Genomic DNA, 21656 nt, shown 5'->3' with positions numbered 1-21656 from the left:
GCCGTAGTAGCCACTTTCCCGGCGGCGGAGCGCATGCGTGGGGGAGGCCTAAAGGTTCCCCAGGTAAGTTCCCGCCTCCTCCGGTTTCCCCAGCTGAATCTACTAACTAGATTACTGCAACGTTAATGTTGCCTGAAGCAGAAATTAGGCCGCTTGCAGTATTCCTAGCGCGGAGAATCAGTGCTCTAAACTGAATTTATGATAGAACCAAAAGCGGGGCTTCTGCGTTCATGCTAAACGCGGCCTTTCTGGCAAAAAGTAAACCCTCCGAGAGTCGTGATCACTAGCCTTAGCCACCCCTCAACCTTTCTCCCTTACTTAACTGGTGCCAGAGATTACCCAGAAAAAAGATGAGTATAGGAGGACTCTGAAAATAGCCCCCCCTCTATGCCTTTTGTTTCATTCATTAACAGAATATTTATTGACTGCCTACTACTACGTGCCACACATCCTAAGAATTAATATTGCTTAATGATGAAGTAAAAACAGGGGCTTTAAAGCCAGACTGCCTAGATTTGTGTTCCAGCTCTCTCACTCATTAGCTGTGACATTAGGCAAGTTACTTAAGCCCTCTGCTTCCTCACCTGAAAACAAAATTCACCTCATATGGCTGCTGTGAGGATCACAAGAGTGATTGGGGGTAATGCACTTTAAACAGTGCTTCTCACAGAGTTCAATAAAGCTACATGATACATAACAATATATCCAATTGCTTACATAAATGTAAAATAGACATCGCAAACTTACCTAATGAAAACTAAGCTCCTGATTCTAACCACCACCTCCCCGCAAAAATCAGCTCGTAACAGTCTTCCTCATCTCAGGTAATGGCAACTCTATTCTTACACTTAGGCAGGCCAATAATCTTAAGAGTCATCCTGGACTCCTTTGTTCCATTGACCCTTATTTCGAAATATATACAGAACCCATCTGCTTCTCACCACCTCCACTACTATCACCTTTATGCTCGGTTATTTTAGTAATCTCCTAACTGCTTTCTCTTGCTTCCACTTTGTCCCCTATTAGTCTAGTCTCGTCATAAAGTAATTATCTACTACTAGCACGGTAGGCACTATAGCGATCATGTTAACACATCAGAAAGGTCATATTACTCCCCTGCTCAAAACCCTCCCCTGGCTTTCCATCACTCAGAGTAAAATGCCCTATAAGATCTGTCCCACTCTGTTACCTCAGTGATGTCATCTGCTACTACTCTTTCCTTCACTCATTCAGCTCCAGAATCCTGACCTTCTTCCTTGAAGGTGCCAAGCATAGTTTCACCTCAAGATCTTTGCACTAGTTGCTTTCTGCCTGGATTGTCATTCATCCAGATATCTGCATGGTTTGCTCCCTCATCTCCTTCAGATTTTTATTCAATGTAACCTCAGTGAAGCCTTTTGGGACCACCCTATTTAATTCTGAAGGCTGTGTAGCAGTCTTGGTTCCCCCCAATACTTTTTTTTCCATAGAACTTACCACCACCTACCATACTAGTACTAGATAACTTACTTATGTTTATTGCTTATCATCTGACTCCCTCTGCTAGAATGTGAACTCCTTAAAGGCAGAAATCATTGTCATTGATATATGTTAAATGCCTACAGTAGCACCTGGTGCAATTATATTAATAAATATTTGTTGAATTAAAGAATGAATCTTTTTTCAGCAGTAGAACTTGCAGACCTCAGAACCTACTTAAGTCTGGTTTTTACCTAAAGAATGGAAATTCCTTAAGGGTAGGAATTGTGTCATATTGTCTTTGTATCTCCAGGACCTAGGACAGTACCAGACACAGTAAAGCCTCAATAAATGATAAATGAGTAAGACCTGTCAGTACTGTTTTCTTCATTCTAGCAATAAGCCTGTATTTTTCCCTTTCTTCAAAATGAGGCTCTAAACTTTACTGCCCCTTTAAATCAGTGATTCTGAAAAGCATGTGTGTGGGCAAAATATAGTTTGGAAAAAGCACGTCCAATCCATTATGACATGATTTCATATATGGGAAATGAAAAAAAATTCCATAATATCAGATTACAAACTATAGAAGAAACTAAAGATTCTGGAAACTAAGAAAAAGAAACTAAAATTCCAAGATGTTTTCTTAGATGATAGGCTCACCAGCAAAATACAGTTATTCTCTAGGGAGGTTATTGGAATTTCCCAGGGAGCACAAGACTTTTGTACCTAAAGGCTGGTTTTTAAGAAGTTTGAGAAATACATACAAAAACCCCCCTTCCCTGATGGTGCAGCATGACATAACAGATTAAAACTTGGCTTTGGAGAACAAATTGAGGAAGCTTGAACATGTTGCTCAAGTTATTCATGCCTCAGTTTCCTCATTGTAGCTACAGCACCTAACACCAATGTCTCACAGAATAGTCAAAGAAAAAAGTCTGTTAAATGGGTTAATGAGTTCCAATTCTGTGGGGTTTTAAGTTTCTTCCAGTGCTTTTAACCAGCTGGGTTTAATTCCCAGAGGGAAATGTTTTTCTAGGAATTTATTTTATTTCTGATATTTGGGTTTAAATCCTTAGTCTCCCAATTACTAGCTGCAATTCCTTCAGGTAATTAATTTTTCTGAGATTGTTTCCTCAATTATAAAATGAGAATAAGAATTTCTACTTCAAAAGAGTGTTGTGAGGAGTATGTGTAAGGTATAAAATACATTTAGTGTGCTACTGGCATAAGGACATACAGACCAACAAAAGAGAATAGACAGCCTAGAAATAAGCTTTATATATATGGTCAGTTGATTTTTGACAAGGGTGCCAAGACCATTCAGTGGAGAAAAGACAGTCTGTTCAACAAATAATACAGGGAAAACAAGATATTCCTATGCATAGGAATGAAGCTGGATCCCTTCCTCACATCATAGACAAAAGTTAATGCAAACTGGGTCAAAGACCTAAACTTAAGAGCAAAAACTATAAAACTTTCAGAAGAAAAAATGGGAAAACTTTCATGACATTGAATTTGGCAATGATTTCTTGGATAGGACGCCAAAAACACAAGCAACAAAAGAAAAAAATAGATGAATTGGATTTCATCAAAATTAAAACTTTTGTACATCACAGGACACTATCAACAGAATGAAAAGACAATCCACAGAATGGAAGAAAATATTTGCAAGTCACATATCTGATAAGGGATTAATATCTAAAAATGTATAAAGAACTCCTATAACTCAATAATAACAACAAAAAACAACCCAGTTCAAAAATGGGCAGGGCCGGCCCCATGGCTGAGTAGTTAAGTTTGTGTGCTCTGCTTCAGCAGCCCAGGGTTTCGCCGGTTCGTATCCTGGATGCAGACCTGGAATTGCTTGTCAGGGCATGCTGAGGTGGCATCCCACAGAGTAGAGCTGGAAGGACCTACAACTAGAATATATAACTATGTAGTGGGGGAGCTTTGGGGAGAAGAAGAAGAAGAAAACAAAGATTGGCAACAGATGTTAGCTTAGGTGCCAATCTTTAAAAAAAAAATGGGCAAAAGACTTGAATACACATTTCTCCAAAGAAGGTACAAAAATGGCCAATAAACATATGCAAAGATGTTCAATATCATTAGTCATCAGGAAAATGCAAATCAAAACTACAAGGAGAGGCTGGCCCAGTGGCATAGTGATTAAGTTTGTGTGCTCCGCTTCAGCAGCCCAGGGTTCGAAGGTTTGGATCCCAGGCGTGGACCTAGCACTGTTTGTCAAGCCACACTGTTATGGCATCCCACAAAAAATAGAGGAAGATTTGCACGGATGTTAGATCACCAACAATCTTCCTCATCAAAAAGAGAAAGATTGGCAACAGATGTTAGCTTAGGGCCAGTCTTCCTCACACACACAGAAAACCCACAAGGAGATACCACCTCATACCCATTAGGATGGCTACTATCAAAAAACCCCAGAAAATAACAAGTTTTGGTGAGGATATGGAGAGAAACTGGAACCCTGTGCACTATTAGTGGAAATGTAAAATAATGCAGCTACTATCTAAAACAGTATGGTGGTTTCTCAAAAAATTAAAAATAGGGGGCCGGCCAGGTGGCGCAGCAGATAAGTGCGCACGTTCTGCTTCTCGGCGGCCCGGGGTTCACCAGTTTGGATCCCGGGTGCGGACACGGCACTGCTTGGCAAGCCATCCTGTGGTAGGCATCCCACATATAAAGTGGAGGAAGATGGGCATGGATGTTAGCTCAGGGCCAGGCTTCCTCAGCAAAAAGAGGAGGATTGGCAGCAGATGTTAGCTCAGGGCTAATCTTCCTCCAAAAAAAAACCCAAAACCAAAAAAAAAAATCCTGATAAACTACAAGGAGAAATAGGCAAATCCACAATTCTACTCAGAGATTTTAATACCCTTCTCTCAATAACTGATAAGACAAGTAGGCAGAGAATTAGCAAGGATATAGTAGACGTGAACAACACTATCAGCCAAAGTGACCTGGTTGACATTTATGAAACACTCCACTCAATAACAGCAAAAAATAAATAAATAAATAAAATAAAAAATAGAATTCCCGGGGGCCAGGCCTATGGCCCAGTGGTTAAGTTCTGCTTCGGCGGCCCAGGGTTTCACCGGTTTGAATCCTGGGCATGGACATGGCACCGCTTGTCAAGCCATGCTGAGGCAGCATCTCACATGCCACAACTAGAAAGACCCACAACTAAAAATACACAACTATGTACTGGGGGGCTTTGGGAGAAAAAGGAAAAAAAAGAAATCTTAAAAAAAAAAGAATTCTCACAGGATCCAGCAATTCTCCTTCTGGGTATACTTAAAAGAACTGAAAGCAGGGTCTCAAAGAGATATTTGTACACCCATGTTCACAGCAGCATTATTCACAATAGATAAAGGTGGAAGCAACCCAAATGTCCCGCTGACAGATGAATGATAAACAAAATGTGGTATATACATACAAAGGAATCTTTTTTTTTTTAAAGATTTTATTTTTCCTTTTTCTCCCAAAGCCCCCTGGTACATAGTTGTATATTTTTAATTGTGGGTCCTTCTAAATTGTGGCATGTGGGATGCCGCCTCAGCATGGTTTGACAAGCAGTGCCACGTCCACGCCCAGGATTTGAACCGGTGAAACCCTGGGCCACCAAAGCAGAGCGGGTGAACTTAACCACTCGGCCATGGGGCTGGCCCCCCATACAATGGAATCTTATTCAGCCATTAAAAGGAATGAATTTCTGATGCATGTTACAACATGGATAAGCCATGAAAATATGCCAAGTGAAATATGTCAGACACAAAAGGGCCAATATTGTATGATTCTACATATATGAGGTATCTAGAATAGATACATAGAGACAGAGTAGAGTAGAGGCTACCAGGGTCTGTGGAGAGGAGGGGTGTGAAATTATTGCTTAATGATTACAGTTTGTTTCAGGTGATGAAAAAGTTTTGGAAATAGATAATTGTGATAGTCACACAACATTGTGCATATACTTAACGCCAATGAATTGTACACTTAAAAATGGTAAATTTCATGTTATATGTATTTTATCACAATAAAAAAAATTTAGTACAGTGCCTGGTACATAGTAACACTCAGTAGATCATTGCTATTATATATTCCTTCGAGAAATCTTTACTAAGCATTTAAATGCTGGGTATTATACTAGGTGCTGGGAATATAGTGATAAAAAAACCAAAGACTTAACCTTCAGGTAACTGAAAATCTAATGAAGGGAGAAAGACAAATAAGCAATAAATCACAACATATTATAGAAATAAACTACTATTACAGAAGCAAATTTATAAAGGTAAACTCAGGATACAAAAAGAAAATAGAGAGGCCAGGCTGGTGGCGCAGGGGTTAAGTTTGTACATTCTGCTTTGGAGGCCTGGGGTTCGCCAGTTTGGATCCTGGGTGTGGACCTATGCACAGCTTGTCAAGACATGCTGTGGCGGGCGTCCCACAGATAAAGTAGAGGAAGATTAGCATGGATATTAGCTCAGGGCTACTCTTCCTCAGCAAAAAAAAAAAAAAAAAAAAGGAGGAGGATTGGCAGCAGATGTTAGCCCAGGGCTAATCTTCCTCAAAAAAAAAAAAAACCCAAAAACAAACAAACAAAAAAAAAAATAGAAGAAAGGAAGCTGGTAAAGGGATTAGGGAAAGCATCTCAGAGAACATCAAAACTGAGAGCTGGTATACAAGCAAGGAGAGCAGAAAAATAACATGTTCTGTCATCCAGAAGTGCATTTGAGGGGAGAAAAGGCTAGCGAAAAGCAGGGTTCAATCATGAAGGCCCTTAAATGCCATGCTAAGTGGTTTGGACTTTATGTTGAAAACAACAGGAACCAATTACCAACTTAAGCAAGAAAAGTAAAAAGATCAAGGTTGCATTTTAGAACAAACATTCTTGCCAAAGCGTTAAGGGATTGAAGGCCAGGCAACACTGAGAGAAGATGGTTAAATGGCTGTGGTAATAATCCAGAAGAGTTATGACAGTGGCTGAGACTAGGACTGTGGCATTTAGTCATGGAGACAGCCAGAAGGGATTAAATGGATGCTGGTGATAGTTGAGCAAAGAGGAGGAATCAGTGATCAGGTTTCTGGCTGGCACAACTGGGGGATTTTTATTGTTAACATTTATTAAGCTCTATGTGCCAGATACTATGCTAACTACTCGACATGCATTATCTCATTTAATCCTCACTACAAACCTGTAAAGTAGATACAATTATCCTCATTTTACAAGGAAAAGTAGAATTTATGTTAAATAACTTGCCAAAATCATGATTGAATCCAGATCTTTTTGACTAAGTAAAAAACTATAGGGGCCAGCCCGGTGGTGCAGCAGTTAAGTTCGCACATTCCACTTCTCGGAGACCCAGGGTTCACTGGTTCGGATCCCGGGTGCGGACATGGCATTGCTTGGCAAAAGCCATGCTGTGGGAGGCGTCCCATGTATAAAGTAGAGGAAGATGGGCATGGATGTTAGCTCAGGGCCAGTCTTCCTCAGCAAAAAGAGGATTGGCAGTAGTTAGCTCAGGGCTAATCTTCCTCAAAAAAACCCACAAAACTATATATGTGAAAGCTCTAACATTTTCCTTTCCCTTCAGTTACCTGCATTTAACACATCACTCCATTGTTACTTTGTTAGCATACAGTGACTTATTATTCCTTAGTATTTTCAGTTAACATATAGGCAAAATCTCACTTCATATTTAGTGCATTTCTGAAAATTTTAAAGTACATTGTCAAAGTTACTCAACAGAGTCCCAATTTTTTTTAAAGATTGCCACCTGAAGTAACATCTGTTGCCAATCTTCTTTTTTTTCCTTCTTCTTCTCTTCTCCAAAGCCCCCCAGTACATAGTTGTATATTCTAGTTGTAGGTCCTTCTGGTTGTGCTATGTGGGACACCGCCTCAGCATGGCTCGATGAGCAGTGCCATGTCTGAGCCCAGGATCTGAACTGGTGAAACCCTGGTCACCAAAGTGGAGCATGTGAACCTAACCACTCAGCAACGGGGCCAGCCTCCAGAGTCTCAGTTTTAAATGGGTACCTGTTTCCAGAGCCCTAAACACTGTAAGACCCTTAAATTATGACTGGAACAGGCCTGCCAGAGGCAATCCCAGTGGATGTCTAAGAGATGTCACAGATGCCTAAGATCAGGGTAGGAGGTATCGCATCCATCACCCTGTAAGTGGGTAAACTCCTGAACCCAATGCTGGGATAAAAGGAATAGGGCAATCCCTACTCATTATATGACCATGAGGTATCTTCCAGCTTCCCAGAGCAGGGAATGGAAGGTCTTTCTCCCTGCCAAGACAGCACAAGCCGAATGGGCCTTCAGCCAGCCAGCCAGTGAGGTCTCTCAACTGGCTATCTGCTAAAACCCACCATTTTTTCACTGCTCTGGAGGACACGGACAATGATCAGAACTAGAGATTAGGATAAGCAGGAGATAATTTCAGAGACAAAGTAAATTCCAGATCTTAGCCATTCCTTAGTATTTTGGAGGAAACCCAGGAGCAACTTTAACATCAGAGGAATACTGATAAGTAACAAGCCTGTTTCTGCTATCACAAACATACCCCACCATTTTGGCAGAGGCCAGGCCTTTATTCTTCAGCAACAGCAATTGGCAGGAGGTGATACCATGCCATGGCTCACAATCATTCAAAAGTGATGTATTAAAGATCAAATTCAGAGACTGAAAGGTGATTAAGAAGTATCCGTGTCTAATTTAACTTGTTAAAATGAGGTTGAACAAAGGTAACAGCTGAAGACAGCCTCTATACAGAATTTTTCCAACCACAATGTAAGTTTCCAGAGGGCAAGGATCAGATCTTCTATTTAGAGCTATTTCTATGCAGTGCCCTATAATATGCTTTATTCACCATGGGCCTTACTGCTAAGGAGTGGAAGACAGATGATCAAGCCTGAGAGGCAAGGAACAGTGGTTCCAGTTTATCTTCTTGCAGGCTTGCTTAATCAATAAGTATGGTAATTGTGAAAGGGAGAAAAGATATTGAAGACAAAATTAAGGCCAGAAGAAATCTGAAGCCACGCTAGTATACCACAAGGGGGCAATGTTTGAATACCAGCAACCTGGAGACTAGGGGCCTCGGGAGTCGGCTCTCTATTTACTTCCTTTTTGAACATCATGCTGAGAAGGCTGCAGCCTGGGTGGGGAGAGGTGGGCTGGCCTACCCTCTGCGTTCTCCTACAGGGGCTGGCACCAACTCTTCTTATACCAGCAGCATGGCTGTCGGGGGACCAAGGCCAGAGGAAACAGACAGCAGGAGAGGAAGCAGAGCGGCTGGTCTTCCCACAGTGGTCAGACGGCCCAAGCTGTCTAGTCATACCCAGGAGTGCCTGTTGAGGAGAGGTAGGGACCCCCACCTGGAATCTTTTTTTTTTTTCCCCAGTGAGGAAGATTGGCCCTGAGCTAACATCTGTGCCAACCCTCCTCTATTTTGGCTCGATGAGTGGTGTATAGGTCTATGCCCCAGACCCAAAGCAGAGCATGTGAACTTAACCACTACACCACCGCGCTGGCCCGTGGAATCTCTTTTGACTACTACAGGACAGTGGTTCTCAAACTTTAACAGGCATCAGAATCACCTGCAGAGCTCGTCAGAACAGATTACTAGGCTCCAACTCCAATTCAGAAGATCTCAAGTCCCGGAATTTTCATTTTATAATTTCTCAGGTGATACTGATGCTGCTGATCTGAAGACCACACTTTGAGAACTGCTGCTGTAGATATTTCTGGTTCTCTGCCCTTCTGTCTCCCAACACTCCGCAATTCCCTCTTTTCTACCATCCATCTACTGCCGTACTTCTTCCCCACCAAGCCTCTGTTAGTCTCCTTTAGGAAACTAAAGGAAAGATAGTGAACAGGAGTGAATGTTAGATTTGTATTAAGGATTCCTTTGGGCAAGGATTCCAACACTCTAGTCTAGCTGATGGATGTTTCAGAAGCAGAATTTATTCCAAATACATACACGCTTCCTCTCCTTTACTTAACAGTTGGGGGGCAGTTCAGTAAAGACTAACAGATGCTTTTCCAATAATAAGATCTTGCTTTGGGTTTCATAAAAATTGGGTGGGGAATGGTAGATATATTCCACCACGTTTTAGAAAATTTCCTCATCTCAACTATTTAAAAAATTATTATAGTAAGATATACATAAAATTTACCATTTCACCCATTTAAGTTTATAGTTCAGTGGCATTAAGTACATTCACACTGTCGTGCAATTATCACCACCAGCCATCTCCAGAACCTTTTCCATCTTCCCAAACTGAAACTCTGTACCCATTAAACAATAACTCCCCATTCCCCCTTCCCAGCCAGCCCCTGGCAACCACCATTCTACTCCTCGACTACTTTATGGCTCCGTTTCTTTCACTTAATAAAAGAGGGTCCAACACTGACTAGTGGGATTGCTTCTATATATGCAGGCCTTCTTAGATATACGTGACTGAGTTTATTGTAAGAAAGGTAAGAGAAAATGGGATGGGAAAAAGAAAGGAGGTGGAGATAGAACTGGATAGGGGTTTTCATACTGGGCCGACTATCCACAGGCCTCAGCAGCCTTGCCATGGATCCGCCCGATTCTTTCGCATCAAGAAGTTGATCTTGCGAGCCATTTCCATGTTGTAGATTCGCCGGCAAGTTTCATAGCTTTCCCTCTGTCGCCGGCGGCAAGGCTTCTCATAGTACCGCCGTCGCTTAATGTCCTCAATGAGCCCATCCATGGTGAGGATTCTGTATAAAGGCAGGCAATGAAGTTAGAAGCTTGGGCTCTATTATTCTTTTCCAATTTCACAGGTGGCCAGAAGTCAACTGACCAAGCAATTGGTGTCTCTAAAAATTATGGTGTGAAATGGTGGCAATATAGCATTAATGCCCTACTGATAGAGGCCCGAAATACGAATTTGTGGGGAATTAAAAAGCAATTAACTACATAGTCCTTGCTCTTGGGGAATTTCAGTCAAGCTCATGTTCTCAACCTTTTTTCTACCATAGCACACCTGAGGGATATGACACAGTCCCATAAGAACAGTGGCTCCCTATGGCAGTGATTCTCAACCAAGGGCTCATTTCCAGATCTTCAAATGAGGTGAGTCATATTTGAAGCAGGAAAAAAGTCACTAGGGTTGATTCCTACTTGGTCCTTAGTGGAGAACCTAGTTCTAGCCCTAATTTACTTAAAAACAGATATAGCTGAAGTCTATAGGTCTGAGAAATCTCTGGGCCTACCTAACACAGGGAAGGAATAGGCCCTTATCACACCAGTGATACAAATGGAAGCATTAAAATCACAGACTCACTCATCATTTTTCCATGTACCACCTGCTCCAACCACACTACTCTGCTGACTGAACACATTCTAATACTCTTTACTCATACTGCTCCCTCAGCCTAGGATGCCACCCCAACCCCCAGCTGCCAACCTTCTGACTGACATTTCCCTCATCTTTTTGATACGAAATCCAGATACCAGTTCTCCAACAAAGGTTTCTCATCTTCTTAGAGAAAATCATTTATTTTATTGTATACCCATTTAGCAATGATTTCATCCTGCCATTTGTTATTATACAAACATCCCCCTCATGAGACTGAAAATCCCTCAAGGCAGAAACCGTGTTTTGTTAATCTTTAGGTGTCCATAAAATTGAGCTTAATCTGTTTTTTTTCCTGCCCACCCAATTCCTTGCAATGCAGCTTCTCTTGTGGGGTTTACAACACACCTAACTCAAACTCACCTTTTTGTTCTCACTCAGCCAAGACACTGGGGCTTATTCTATAATCTATGTAATCCCTAGGCTTCTGAGAGCTCTGGCTCTACTCTGTAACTTCTCTCTACCTCTTAACCCATCATCAGTTGGTCCTGAGGCGGTCTGGAGGCACCTGCTGCTGCAGCTTTCCATTCATAGCATTGTTTATATGGCCCCATTCTTGCTTACCCTGTCCTTTCCTTACATGTAAAAAGTAAGTCACAAACACAACTGGAGATAAGGAGGTTAAGACATGGCTATTATAATTGGAAGGGGGACAGAAGAAGGAAATAAAAATAAGGGAAACCACTAGCTACTTCTGCCAGTGGGAAACCCTATTTATTGCTGCTGTGTGATACCAGAAAGCCCAAGATAACAACAATAGCTTGAATATGAACTTGAAAAGATTTAAGCTTTGGGTAAATTACAAATGTGAATAGACATGGGAACCACTGTCCTATGGGATCCTCTCCCAGGCTCTTCCTTTTTAATATTAAGAATGATGTGTAGGCTGCTAGAGAATTGTATTTGTATAGATCAGTTTGTTTAGGTTTTAGTGGCAGGGAGATGGGAAGCAAGGAAAATGCTGCCAACTCCCAGAAGCAGGAGAAGCAGATAATTCGGGTTCTGTTGGAGACACAGCCATGTCCAGAAGTCATGTGGATCCAACACTAGAGGCTTATAATAGAGAAGTAGGGCACCAAAGACCAAAAGACCCAGTATCCTGGACCACAAAGGGTATCCTTTGCTGGCTTTCTTCCTCCATTTACCCTTAAATGTTGGTATCCCTCCAGATTCTGACTGTAAACCTCCTCCTTTCTGATTCTACGTGATTTCCTTAACCTTTACCAGTGAGCCTCAACCCTGATGCACAATGAAATCATCTCCTAAAGGGTTTTTAAAAGGTCCTAATGCCTAGGCCCCATTCCTCAGTTTGGTTTAATTGGTCTAGAGTGGGGTTATGCACAGGAAATGTTTTACAAGACTCCAGGTGTTTCTAATGTAAAGCCACACTGAGAACTGACCCAGAGACTGCTGACTTCTAAATCTTTATCTCTAACCCCAATCTTATCTGAAAGCTAGCCTAATATTTCCAATTGCCTCAAAGCCTACAAAAACCAAATATATTGTCCCCTCTTAAAATCTATTCTTCCTCCTCTACACTCTGTTAATGGCATCTCACCAGATACTCAAGCTAAAAATCACAGCATGTTTCTGAACAAGGCCTTCTCCTTTACTTCCTACATCCAGTTACCATATCATATAAATTCTATAACCTGAAAGAGTTCTTAGATTTCTTCCTTCTCTCCTTTCCTATGGCCACAGCTCTAATTATGGTCCTTATCCTCTTGTACCTGGACTAGTGAAATAATCATCTAAATTGTCATTTAATCCTTAAGTACATATGGAATCCCAACTCTGAACCAGACACTGTGTTAAATGCTAAAATAGAAAACAAACCTAGACATGGTTTCCTACCTTGTAGTCTAGTAGAGAAGACAATTATACAAGAATTACAATAGAGTGTGATAGGTGCAAAGATAAGAGAAACTGTTATAGAAGCACCCAGGAGAGCCATTTAATCTGGACCTGAGGATGAGAAGGTGGTTATGAAGGCTTCCTAAAGAACAACGTTTGAATTGTGAAGGGTAAGTAGGTTGCCCTATTTCCATTCTCCTTCCCTACACCAATTACTGTTCTAAAACATAAATTGGATCATGTCACTCTGATGTTAAAAAATCTTTCCCAATATACAGAATAGTCTAAGCCAGTAGTTCCCAGACTTGTCTGCACATTACAATCACCTGGGGATCTTTTAAAAATTTCAAACCCTAGGTCACACTCCAGACCAATTAAATCACAAGGGTGGAAGGACATGGGCAGGGTTTTTCAAGTTCCCCAGGTGATTCCAACATGCAGATAAATTTGGGAACCACTAGTCTAAGCTCAAAGCCTAATCTCTCCAGCTTTAATAACTTGCCCTATAAAGCCCATGCCCTAGTCGCACTGAACTAGGTGCAGTTCTCCAAACTTATTACATATCGATTTTTGACCTTTGCTCATGATGTTCTCTTTACTTGGAATATCATTCCTTTCTTTTTCTGTTTTATGAAATGCTATTTATTCTTGAAGGCCCAAATCAATGGTTACCATGTCTGTAAATTGGTCCAGGTGAAATTAATCACTCCTTCCCTCCGATCTCAAATTTTAGCATGCAGCAGTCATGTGGAAAACTTGTTAAAACAGATCGCTATGCCACCCCCAGTTTCTGATTCCATAGGTCTAGGGTGGGGCCCAAGAATTTGCACTTCTAACAAGTTCCCAGGTGATGTTGCTGCTGGTGGTCCAGGGAGAACCAATGCTGTAGCACACCGTTAATGCTTCTTTTAAAGGACTGAACAGATAGTATTATATTTAACCATGTTTTGTTTATTTTTTTTAATCTCCCTTACTGGGTCATGTGCTTTCTGAAGGTTAGAGATTAAGTCTTTATTCATTTTTGCATTTAACATAATGTGTGGCAAAGAGCAAATTATCGGTAAATCTATGACAAAAACGAATCCTCTAGGTGACTGACAAATGTCCACAGCTCAAGGGATTAAGTGACTTTATAGTAAACACAGTTCTTGGGAATATTAGCTCAGAAAACCTCAATAAATATTACCTTTACTAAGATGGCACATTAGGGTTTAGATAGAATTTTCACATCCATGATCCTAATTACAATCCTATGAAATTGACTAAGTAGCTAACATCATCTTTTTACAGATTGGGAAACTGAAGTTCAGAGAGGCTGACCTGCCCAAGATCACAAAATGGACCTGGAAGCAATACTCAGGTCTTTAGTGCAGTGTTCTACAATAGCATTCCGTCTCTCAAACAAAAACCACTGAGGTTCAGAAGACAAATTATTACAGTGTCTATGGGCAAAGGAGACAATGAGGGAGGAAAGAGCTGCGCTAGGCTTCTCACTAAGAGCAGAGATGGGGCCGGCCCTGTGGCCGAGCAGTTAAGTTTGTGTGCTCTGCTTCAGTGGCCCAGGGTTTCGCCGATTTGGATCCTGGGTGCAGACCTAGCACCGCTCATCAAGCCATGCTCATGCGGTGTCCCACATGCTGCAACTAGAGGGACCCACAACTAAAATACACAACCATGTACTGGGAGTTTTGGGGAAAAGGAAAAATAAATTTAAAAAAAGAATAAAGAGATGGAAGCCAAGATGACATGGCACACTGAGTCAAAGGAATGATCCAAACATTTAAGTATTTATTTCTGTCTAGATCTTGTTTCCTGCTGTTTAATGAAGGCCATTTTTTAGACTAGTATATCAGAGAAAAAAGTCCCTGAAACAGAAAGACAAGATCACATATAATATAAAAAGGACAAGGAGAATGGATTTGGGGAGAGACTATAAAAAGAACAGAGACCCTGGATACAACTTCACCTAGGAAAAGGATCCTACTGGAATGACAAAGACAGTTTAAAAGTAGGATAAAAGAAAACTGCAAAAGGTGGAAGGAATTTAGACGCATACTCAGATATCTTACTGGAGTTTCAAGTGTTTTGAAACAGAAGCGATCACCTTACCAAGTAAATTCCTGTGTGGTCAGGCAAAAAAGCAAGACAAGAAAAAATCAACAAAAAAATATGAGCAGAGGAGGGGAAAGAATGAAAAGATCAGTGGCCCCCAACATAAGGACAGTGCTCCTAAATGGTGTTCCCTGGATGGCTCTAACTACTTCCAAAACACAGACCAATAAATTCCAAGATACCAGCTGAGGATTCCCTCCCTTACCCTGCACTTTCTAGTTATCCTAAAAAAGCACAGATTATCTTCAAATGCTCCAGAGTCCCTACAGTAGAGGCATCTACTCATTTCTAATAAAAAAGGATGCAGGAAGAGCTTTGTAAAACTCATGAAGTAAACAGAGAGGGTGTTACTAATGATGCTTCCACTTCCAAAGGCAGTTCAAGGACTAACAGACCAAGAGCTGTAAAGTAAACAGATCAGCCTGGAGTTTGGGTGCCTGGCAACATAACGCTAAAGGAGAAATCGCTGCCAGGTTTAGTGAAATTCAACGGATTATGTAAAAGGAGCTGAGCTGCCTGGGCTGGGGGAGGTTGGGGGTAGCAGACTCACATGTCAGTGTAGCCAGCCTACGTCAGGACCAACGTGTATGCAGAAGGATTCAATGGGCCCAGAAGGTCACCTACCAGGAATAAAAGGGGTCGACCGGGCATGCTTCCAGTATGCTTGCCTTTCCTTGCTTGGGGACCAGCCAATCATGTGGGGCTTCCTAGCAACCCCCACCTTTCCATCTCCTCATCACAGGGCAGCAATGAGGGCCCTCGTTATGTAAGAAGCATTTTGTGGCATTCTCGTTGGGCAGACACATAGGCTGTTTCCTTTGTAAGACTACCTCTGCGCTCTAAACATGCTAAAACTTTAACCACCTCCCTCTCCTTCCTACTGTTGTAATCAGACCATAGAACATGCAACTTAGTTTAAATTACCAACTATCACAAAGCTGAGAGAAAAGGAGACGCCTGGAATGTAAGAGAGATAAAGAAAAGGTGGCCAAAGAGAGGACATTAGGGAAAGGCAGAGAAAAAGAAGAAAAGTATGTCAGAAAATACTGTGTTTGACAGACAGGAAGACTGGGACACTCCAGAACCAGACTGCTCACATTACCATGCTTAAAAGTCCTTGCCTACAAAATTACTCTAAGAGCAAAATACTTTTTTTTCCTGAGGCTAAAATGCAATGTAAGGGATATGTATCTAATACTCCAAGATAAAAGGAACAGAAATGCAGCTTCCTAAAGAGTAAATCTAAATTGACAAAATAAGTATCCTCCCCAAAGATTACAAAAATCACTGCCATAATACTTGCCCCAAGCTGGCTCTTTCCAACCATATCCACTTCTTGCACTGCTTTCCTAGATAATCCCAGCTACAAAGTTTGAATTTTCCAAATTCGTAAGGAAGCCTAAAGGAGTTCATCACATTTCAGGCCCTAAGTCTCTGGGACTTGAATCTCTTCATTTATTTTTCTGTCTAACCACTCCTTTCTGATCATTTTATTTTCAAGCAATGTGAATTGTTTTCCCCCAAAACCTATTCCTATGTTGGTGTTTTAATTCCTGAAGTGAAGAAAAAGTAATGCCATGTTTCTTAACTAGGATACCTGACAGAGTGCCAAGGGCAGTATCCAGAGACAAAAGTCTCTGGATAAATCTGATGCGTCTGCTTGGAGCACCAATTTTAACTTTTTTTTTAATTTTATTTTTTTATTTTTTGAGAGGAAGATTAGCCCTGAGCTAACTGCTGCCAATCCTCCTCTTTTTGCTGAGGAAGACTGGCCCTGAGCTAACATCCATGCCCATCTTCCTCTATTTTATATGTGGGATGCCTACCACAGCATGGCTTTTGCCAAGTGGTGCCATGTCTGCACCTGGGCTGCCGAGAAGCGGAACGTGTGAACTTAACCGCTGTGCCACCTGGGCGGGCCCCATCCAATTTTAACTTGAATGGGGGTAGGGGTGCTAGTCCTAAAATAGATGTAATGACAACAAATTTAAAAAAAATCACCTAAAAGTTTAATTTAAAAAAAGAGAGACTTCAAAGAAATTCCATGTTTGCTTGTAGTGGCAGAACCCCTGTAGTTCTTTCACTCTCTTCTGCTGTTAAGGACACTTCAGTGGAAAGGTTTGACAAACACTAAAGTAAGGGATTGACGGAAGATAAAGGAACATTTACATTCATTAAGTAGACATTTATTGGGAGCTTTCTGTGTGCCAGACACTTTGGTAAATACAAGGGATATACAAATGAAAAAGCACAGGACTCGGCCCTGAAGAAGCCTATTACAATGCTGGCTGAATATTAAAATCTCATGGGACATTTTTAAAAATATTGCTGGTCAGACACCACCACCCAAAGACTCTGATTTAGTCTCAGGTTGGGCCCTGGCATCAAGAATTGTTTTTTTTAAAGGGTCCCCAGGTGATTCTAATTGGCAGCCAGGGTTGAAAACCATGTGGTGTCACACTGACCAGGCTCCTGCTCTGACTAAAATTAGCAGTTCTATCCAGGAATAAAGTATGTATAAACTGCTAGTCACCTATAAAAAGAGAATCTTAAAAGAAGCATAAGGCTGTTGTTTAACAAAAAGGAGAGAAAAAAAGGAGAGAAAGAAAGAAAAAGGAAACTAATTTAGAGATATTTGATAACTGATTCCTAAGAGCAAGAAGGTCTGAGATAGTGCCTGGCCAGGCCAGATGCTAGAAGGTTTCCACAGAAGCCTCACCTTCTGCCATTTATTTATTCTTCCCTCACCTACCACCCACTCACACCTGGGATCAAGAATGATTTTTAGATAAAATTTAAAAAAAGAAAAAATAGGAAAAGCAAAACTCTAATGTTGATTAAATAAAAAAAGATATTGGCTAACTGAGGATTTTGCCAGAGGCAGATATAGAGAGGTTTGGTGCTGAGTTAATTAGAATAATCCCAGACAAAGAAACAGGAAGTCTTCTCTCAGAAGGTGGAGCTGGCCTTGTGCTTTCTGCAAATCTGGCATCAATGGAAAGATGATCAACCCTTTCGGATAGGAAATTAGAAGTATTTTGTTTTTCAGATTTTAAATTTTTGTGAGTAGAAATGGGGGATGAGGGAGCAGTGCATACAGAAGGAATAAATGCTGTTATTCCAAAATTAGATTAGCAATAGGTTAAACAGAAGGAGCCTTGGTTGGAAAGAATCACTGCCTATAAGAAAAAGCATTCCAGGGGCCTGCCCTGTGGCCGAGTGGTTAAGTTCGCACGCTCCGCTTTGGCGGCCCAGGGTTTTGCCGGTTTGGATCCTGGGCGTGGATGTGGCACCACTCATCAAGCCATGCTGAGGCAGCATCCCACATGCCACACCCAAAAGGACCCACCACTAAAAATATACAACTATATACCGAGGGGCTTTGGGGAGAAAAAGGAAAAATAAAATCTTAAAAAAAAAGGGCATTCCAATACCAGTAGCATACCGGATCCTCATGACAAAATAAAGCTTAATTATTTTCTCATTTTTTCATCTCCAGGCCACCACGAGCACAACCCAATGATCAAGGAAGATAGGACAAAAAACAGCTAAAGCAAACTCTCAATCTCTCAAAATAAACAAACATATCACCCATCAAACAAAACCAAAGAGTAAAAACTTCCTTACAGTGACTTTCAAATTATGGTAATAGCTAACACATAATGCCTATGTGCCAAGCACTGTTCTAAGTAATTTAATTATATTAACCAACTAAAATCCTCACTTGAAGTCCATGAGGCAGGTACTATTATTAGTTCCACTTTAAAGATGAAGAAACTGAGGGAGAGAGACATTAAGCAGCTCACCACGGATCATGAGGCTAATAAGTGGCAAGGCTGGGATCTAAACCACGTAGTCTACTTCACAGTTTGAAGCACTTAATCGCTAAGTCATGTTGCCTCATTTATGTAAGAAAACTATTTTCAGGGTGTGGCTTTGGTCAAAAGTATTACAGTTGTAGCTACTTTTTTGATACAATTATAAGAAATAGTTCAATAAATAATGCTGCACTACAAATTGTTTGGCTCTTTGTCAAAGTAGCCAATTTCCTAAAAACAAACTTCTTGCTATTGTGTTCCCTGCATTTTAGGAGTGGGAAAGGTGAGAGGAGCTAAAGCTGAGCCTTTACAAATCTGTTTTACCATCAAGTAACAGCTGCCCTTTGATATCCCTCAATAATACAAACATCTCAATCACCCTGGCTGGAAGACCCACCTAAATCCACCAAAATAAATCATACAGAAAAAGACTTACAGGGAGAGGTCACAAAAAGGATGAAGTAAATTCCAAGACCTCCTTTTCAAAAATTCTGCATTTCATCTCACTAGCTAATTCACTACAGAGTCTGTAAAGACATTCATTTTACACTTCTAGCATAAGAGTAGAGAAGGATGACTAGACATCTCAACTCTCTCACAGATGTGCCACTAGAAGGTCTGAAACACCAGAGAGCTGGGAATGAGCAGTGGTAGAAAAAAAATGAAATAGGTCATTTTACCACCCAGTACTTAACTGATAATCTTTACTCTCAATGTAAGTGACAATGCAGAGGAAACAGCTTCTGCCCAAGGACATGACTGGCATGTACAGACACAGAAAGAGGTAATAGGGCTGACCGAAGACCAGATCCTTTTAAAAGACATACAAACCACCCTGAGCCTGCAACTACTTCTCAGTTACCCAGCTTCTGACAGTATCTTTGCCCTCATTTACTATGGTCTTCTGCCATCCAGCCCTCCACACCTAGAACTCTTTGCTTTGCAAAGAACTAGGTTCTCTTTCATTTACCCTCTTAGTTCCCAAGAACCCCACCAATATTTAAATCCAATCAAACACAGATCCTTAACCGGAAAATGACTGCCATAGGTCTATTTCCAGAGAAACTAGCAAATAATCTAGTAACGTAGAGCAAAGAACACTGCACTAGAAAGATGTGTTTTATACTCTTCTCCTTCATTGAAGAACCGTGTGAGCCAAGAAATTTAATCTCCCTAGGCTTCCCTTACTTGTGAAATAAAGCTACTACCTTACTAGCCTTAAGGAAGAGGGCCAGCTCATATGATCTCTTAAGATCTCTCTGATACAATTCTTTGATAATTCAACTCAACAAGCATTTGTTTCTCCAAACTCTGCCTCACAGTGGGGGGTTGAAAATGATGAATGAAGCATGCCAGAAAGTCAAAATCCTTAGAACTGATGACAAGGGAAGGCTAAGGAACTATCTGCTTAAGAAACTATGGTGGTAAGGCATTCTTTATAAGGGCCATTCTAAATCTCTTACCCTAGCATTCAAAACCTTTCAATACAGCTCCTCCACTCCAGCCAGTTTATTTCCATCTCTATGTTTTTGCTTATGCTGTAACCTTCCTTTAAACCTGTAATGCTTTTCCATCTCTTGCTTGCCCCTCCAAGATCCCAAATCTGAATTCATCTCTTCGACTGGCCTTGTCCCACAACAATCCCTCCCTTAGCATTCTGTTTATCATGGACTATGTTCCTGATCCTAGCAATTTTATATATTCATTTTCGCTTTGGCTCTTTTTTAAGTCTTGGATAGAATTCAGGTTCATTGTGAAAGGGATGATTGCTAATGAATAAGCTTCATACAGGCAGGTTTGGGGAACAGCTGCCGCTGCTTTTTTTTGTGAGGAAGACTGGCCCTGAGCTAACATCTGTGCCAATCTTCCTCTATTTTATGTGGGATGCTGACACAGTGTGGCTTGACCAGCGGTGCTAGGTCCGTGCCCGGTGTCCAAACCTGTGTACCCCAGGCCACCACACAAACTTAACCACTACGCCACTAGACAGGCCCCAAGAGCTTCATTTTTAAGATAAAAAGCTGAGGGGCTGAGAAGTTTCAAGAGACTGTAAACACCTGGACTGGCACTAGTTTGAGAACAATCTATGATAGGGGAAGGGAGAGAATAACCACTGCACTTCCCAAGAGAGCTGGTCTAGGCATGACTCTGGTCCCATAACAGTTACCTGTTGAGGGTCCTATATGCACCCTCCACGTTCCCTTCCTGTACCATCACAGTCCTGGCAATGAACTTCAGGTGTTTTGCCATAACCTTGGATTTAAGTCTGCACTCTGCAGGACCTAAAGGGATGATGGAGAGAGGAGGAGGAAAGTATAGAGACCAGGTAAGACAAACAAAACAGAATACACACTCTTCCGCGTGGCTTATTCAAGGTCTAGAAATGCAACGTGCACGGGAACATGCAAAACAGGGGCATGTGGAAGTCCTCTTATCCTAGAAAGTACACGCGAATCGTTATCAGGACTCCCTCGTTCTCTTTGCCAATACAAACCTTACCATAGGGAAGAAAAGAGACGGTGGCAGGGCGTCACCATGGAGATTTACGTGGCTGGGCACCCGAGGACCGGGACACACCGCAGGGCCCCCTACACCCCGCCCAATTCCCGCTCATGGCCCCAGGAGGATTTGGGGTGGGAGTTGGGAACCGAGTCTTTCTCGGTATTTCGGAAAGGGGGTAATAGCGCCCAACCCTGCCCTGCCGCCACAGCCGCCTTCCCCCATCGGCTGCACTAGCTCCTCACCCCGCGCACTCAGGACGTAGCCGACGCGGCGCTAGCTAGCGACCGGAAGCGGAAATACGTAGTCTCCAGCGCTGCGCAAAGAAACGGAGGCTGGAAGGAGAAAGCTATGGGGAAACCTGGACAACGTTCTTTCGGGCCCGGGTTAGCGGGCTTTCCGCTCCCCTAAATTTCCCCACCCCCAGGGCCTGGACTCAACACCTGAAAAAGCAAAATATTTGTTGCCTTAAATTCCCCTAAAATAGGGTCTCGCCTTCTCATGGAGTCGT

The 21656-nt window shown here is 41.7% G+C and overlaps 2 protein-coding genes across 4 annotated transcripts in view; one reads left to right on the top strand and one right to left on the bottom strand.

Moving 5' to 3' along the window:
• Positions 1-10: 10 nt before the first annotated feature.
• The window catches only part of APH1A (aph-1 homolog A, gamma-secretase subunit), a 43916-nt gene continuing 22270 nt past the window's right edge, over positions 11-21656 (top strand). The window contains exons 1-2 of the mRNA XM_014865406.3: positions 11-63; positions 10486-10579. The gene's annotated coding sequence lies outside the window, so the exon portion shown is untranslated. The remainder of the gene's footprint in view (positions 64-10485; positions 10580-21656) is intronic.
• Positions 9921-21524, bottom strand: MRPS21 (mitochondrial ribosomal protein S21). Of its 3 annotated transcripts, none has more exons than XM_014865412.3 (3): positions 21391-21524; positions 20814-20928; positions 9921-10224 (listed from the first exon to the last, which is right to left on the bottom strand). In XM_014865412.3, the coding sequence occupies exons 2-3, from the start codon at positions 20894-20896 to the stop codon at positions 10044-10046; spliced, it is 264 nt and encodes an 87-aa protein (XP_014720898.1). In that variant the 5' UTR covers positions 20897-20928; positions 21391-21524; the 3' UTR covers positions 9921-10043. The 3 variants fall into 3 exon arrangements, with proteins under 3 accessions (XP_014720898.1, XP_014720899.1, XP_070352960.1); XM_014865413.3 differs by having other exon boundaries at positions 21146-21401; XM_070496859.1 differs by lacking the exon at positions 21391-21524 and adding an exon at positions 21141-21252.

Source organism: Equus asinus, chromosome 25 (assembly GCF_041296235.1).
Source record: "Equus asinus isolate D_3611 breed Donkey chromosome 25, EquAss-T2T_v2, whole genome shotgun sequence".
Lineage (NCBI taxonomy): Eukaryota > Metazoa > Chordata > Mammalia > Perissodactyla > Equidae > Equus > Equus asinus.
The sequence above is the reverse complement of the archived record's forward strand: the minus strand, read 5'-3'. Positions and strand labels throughout refer to the sequence as shown.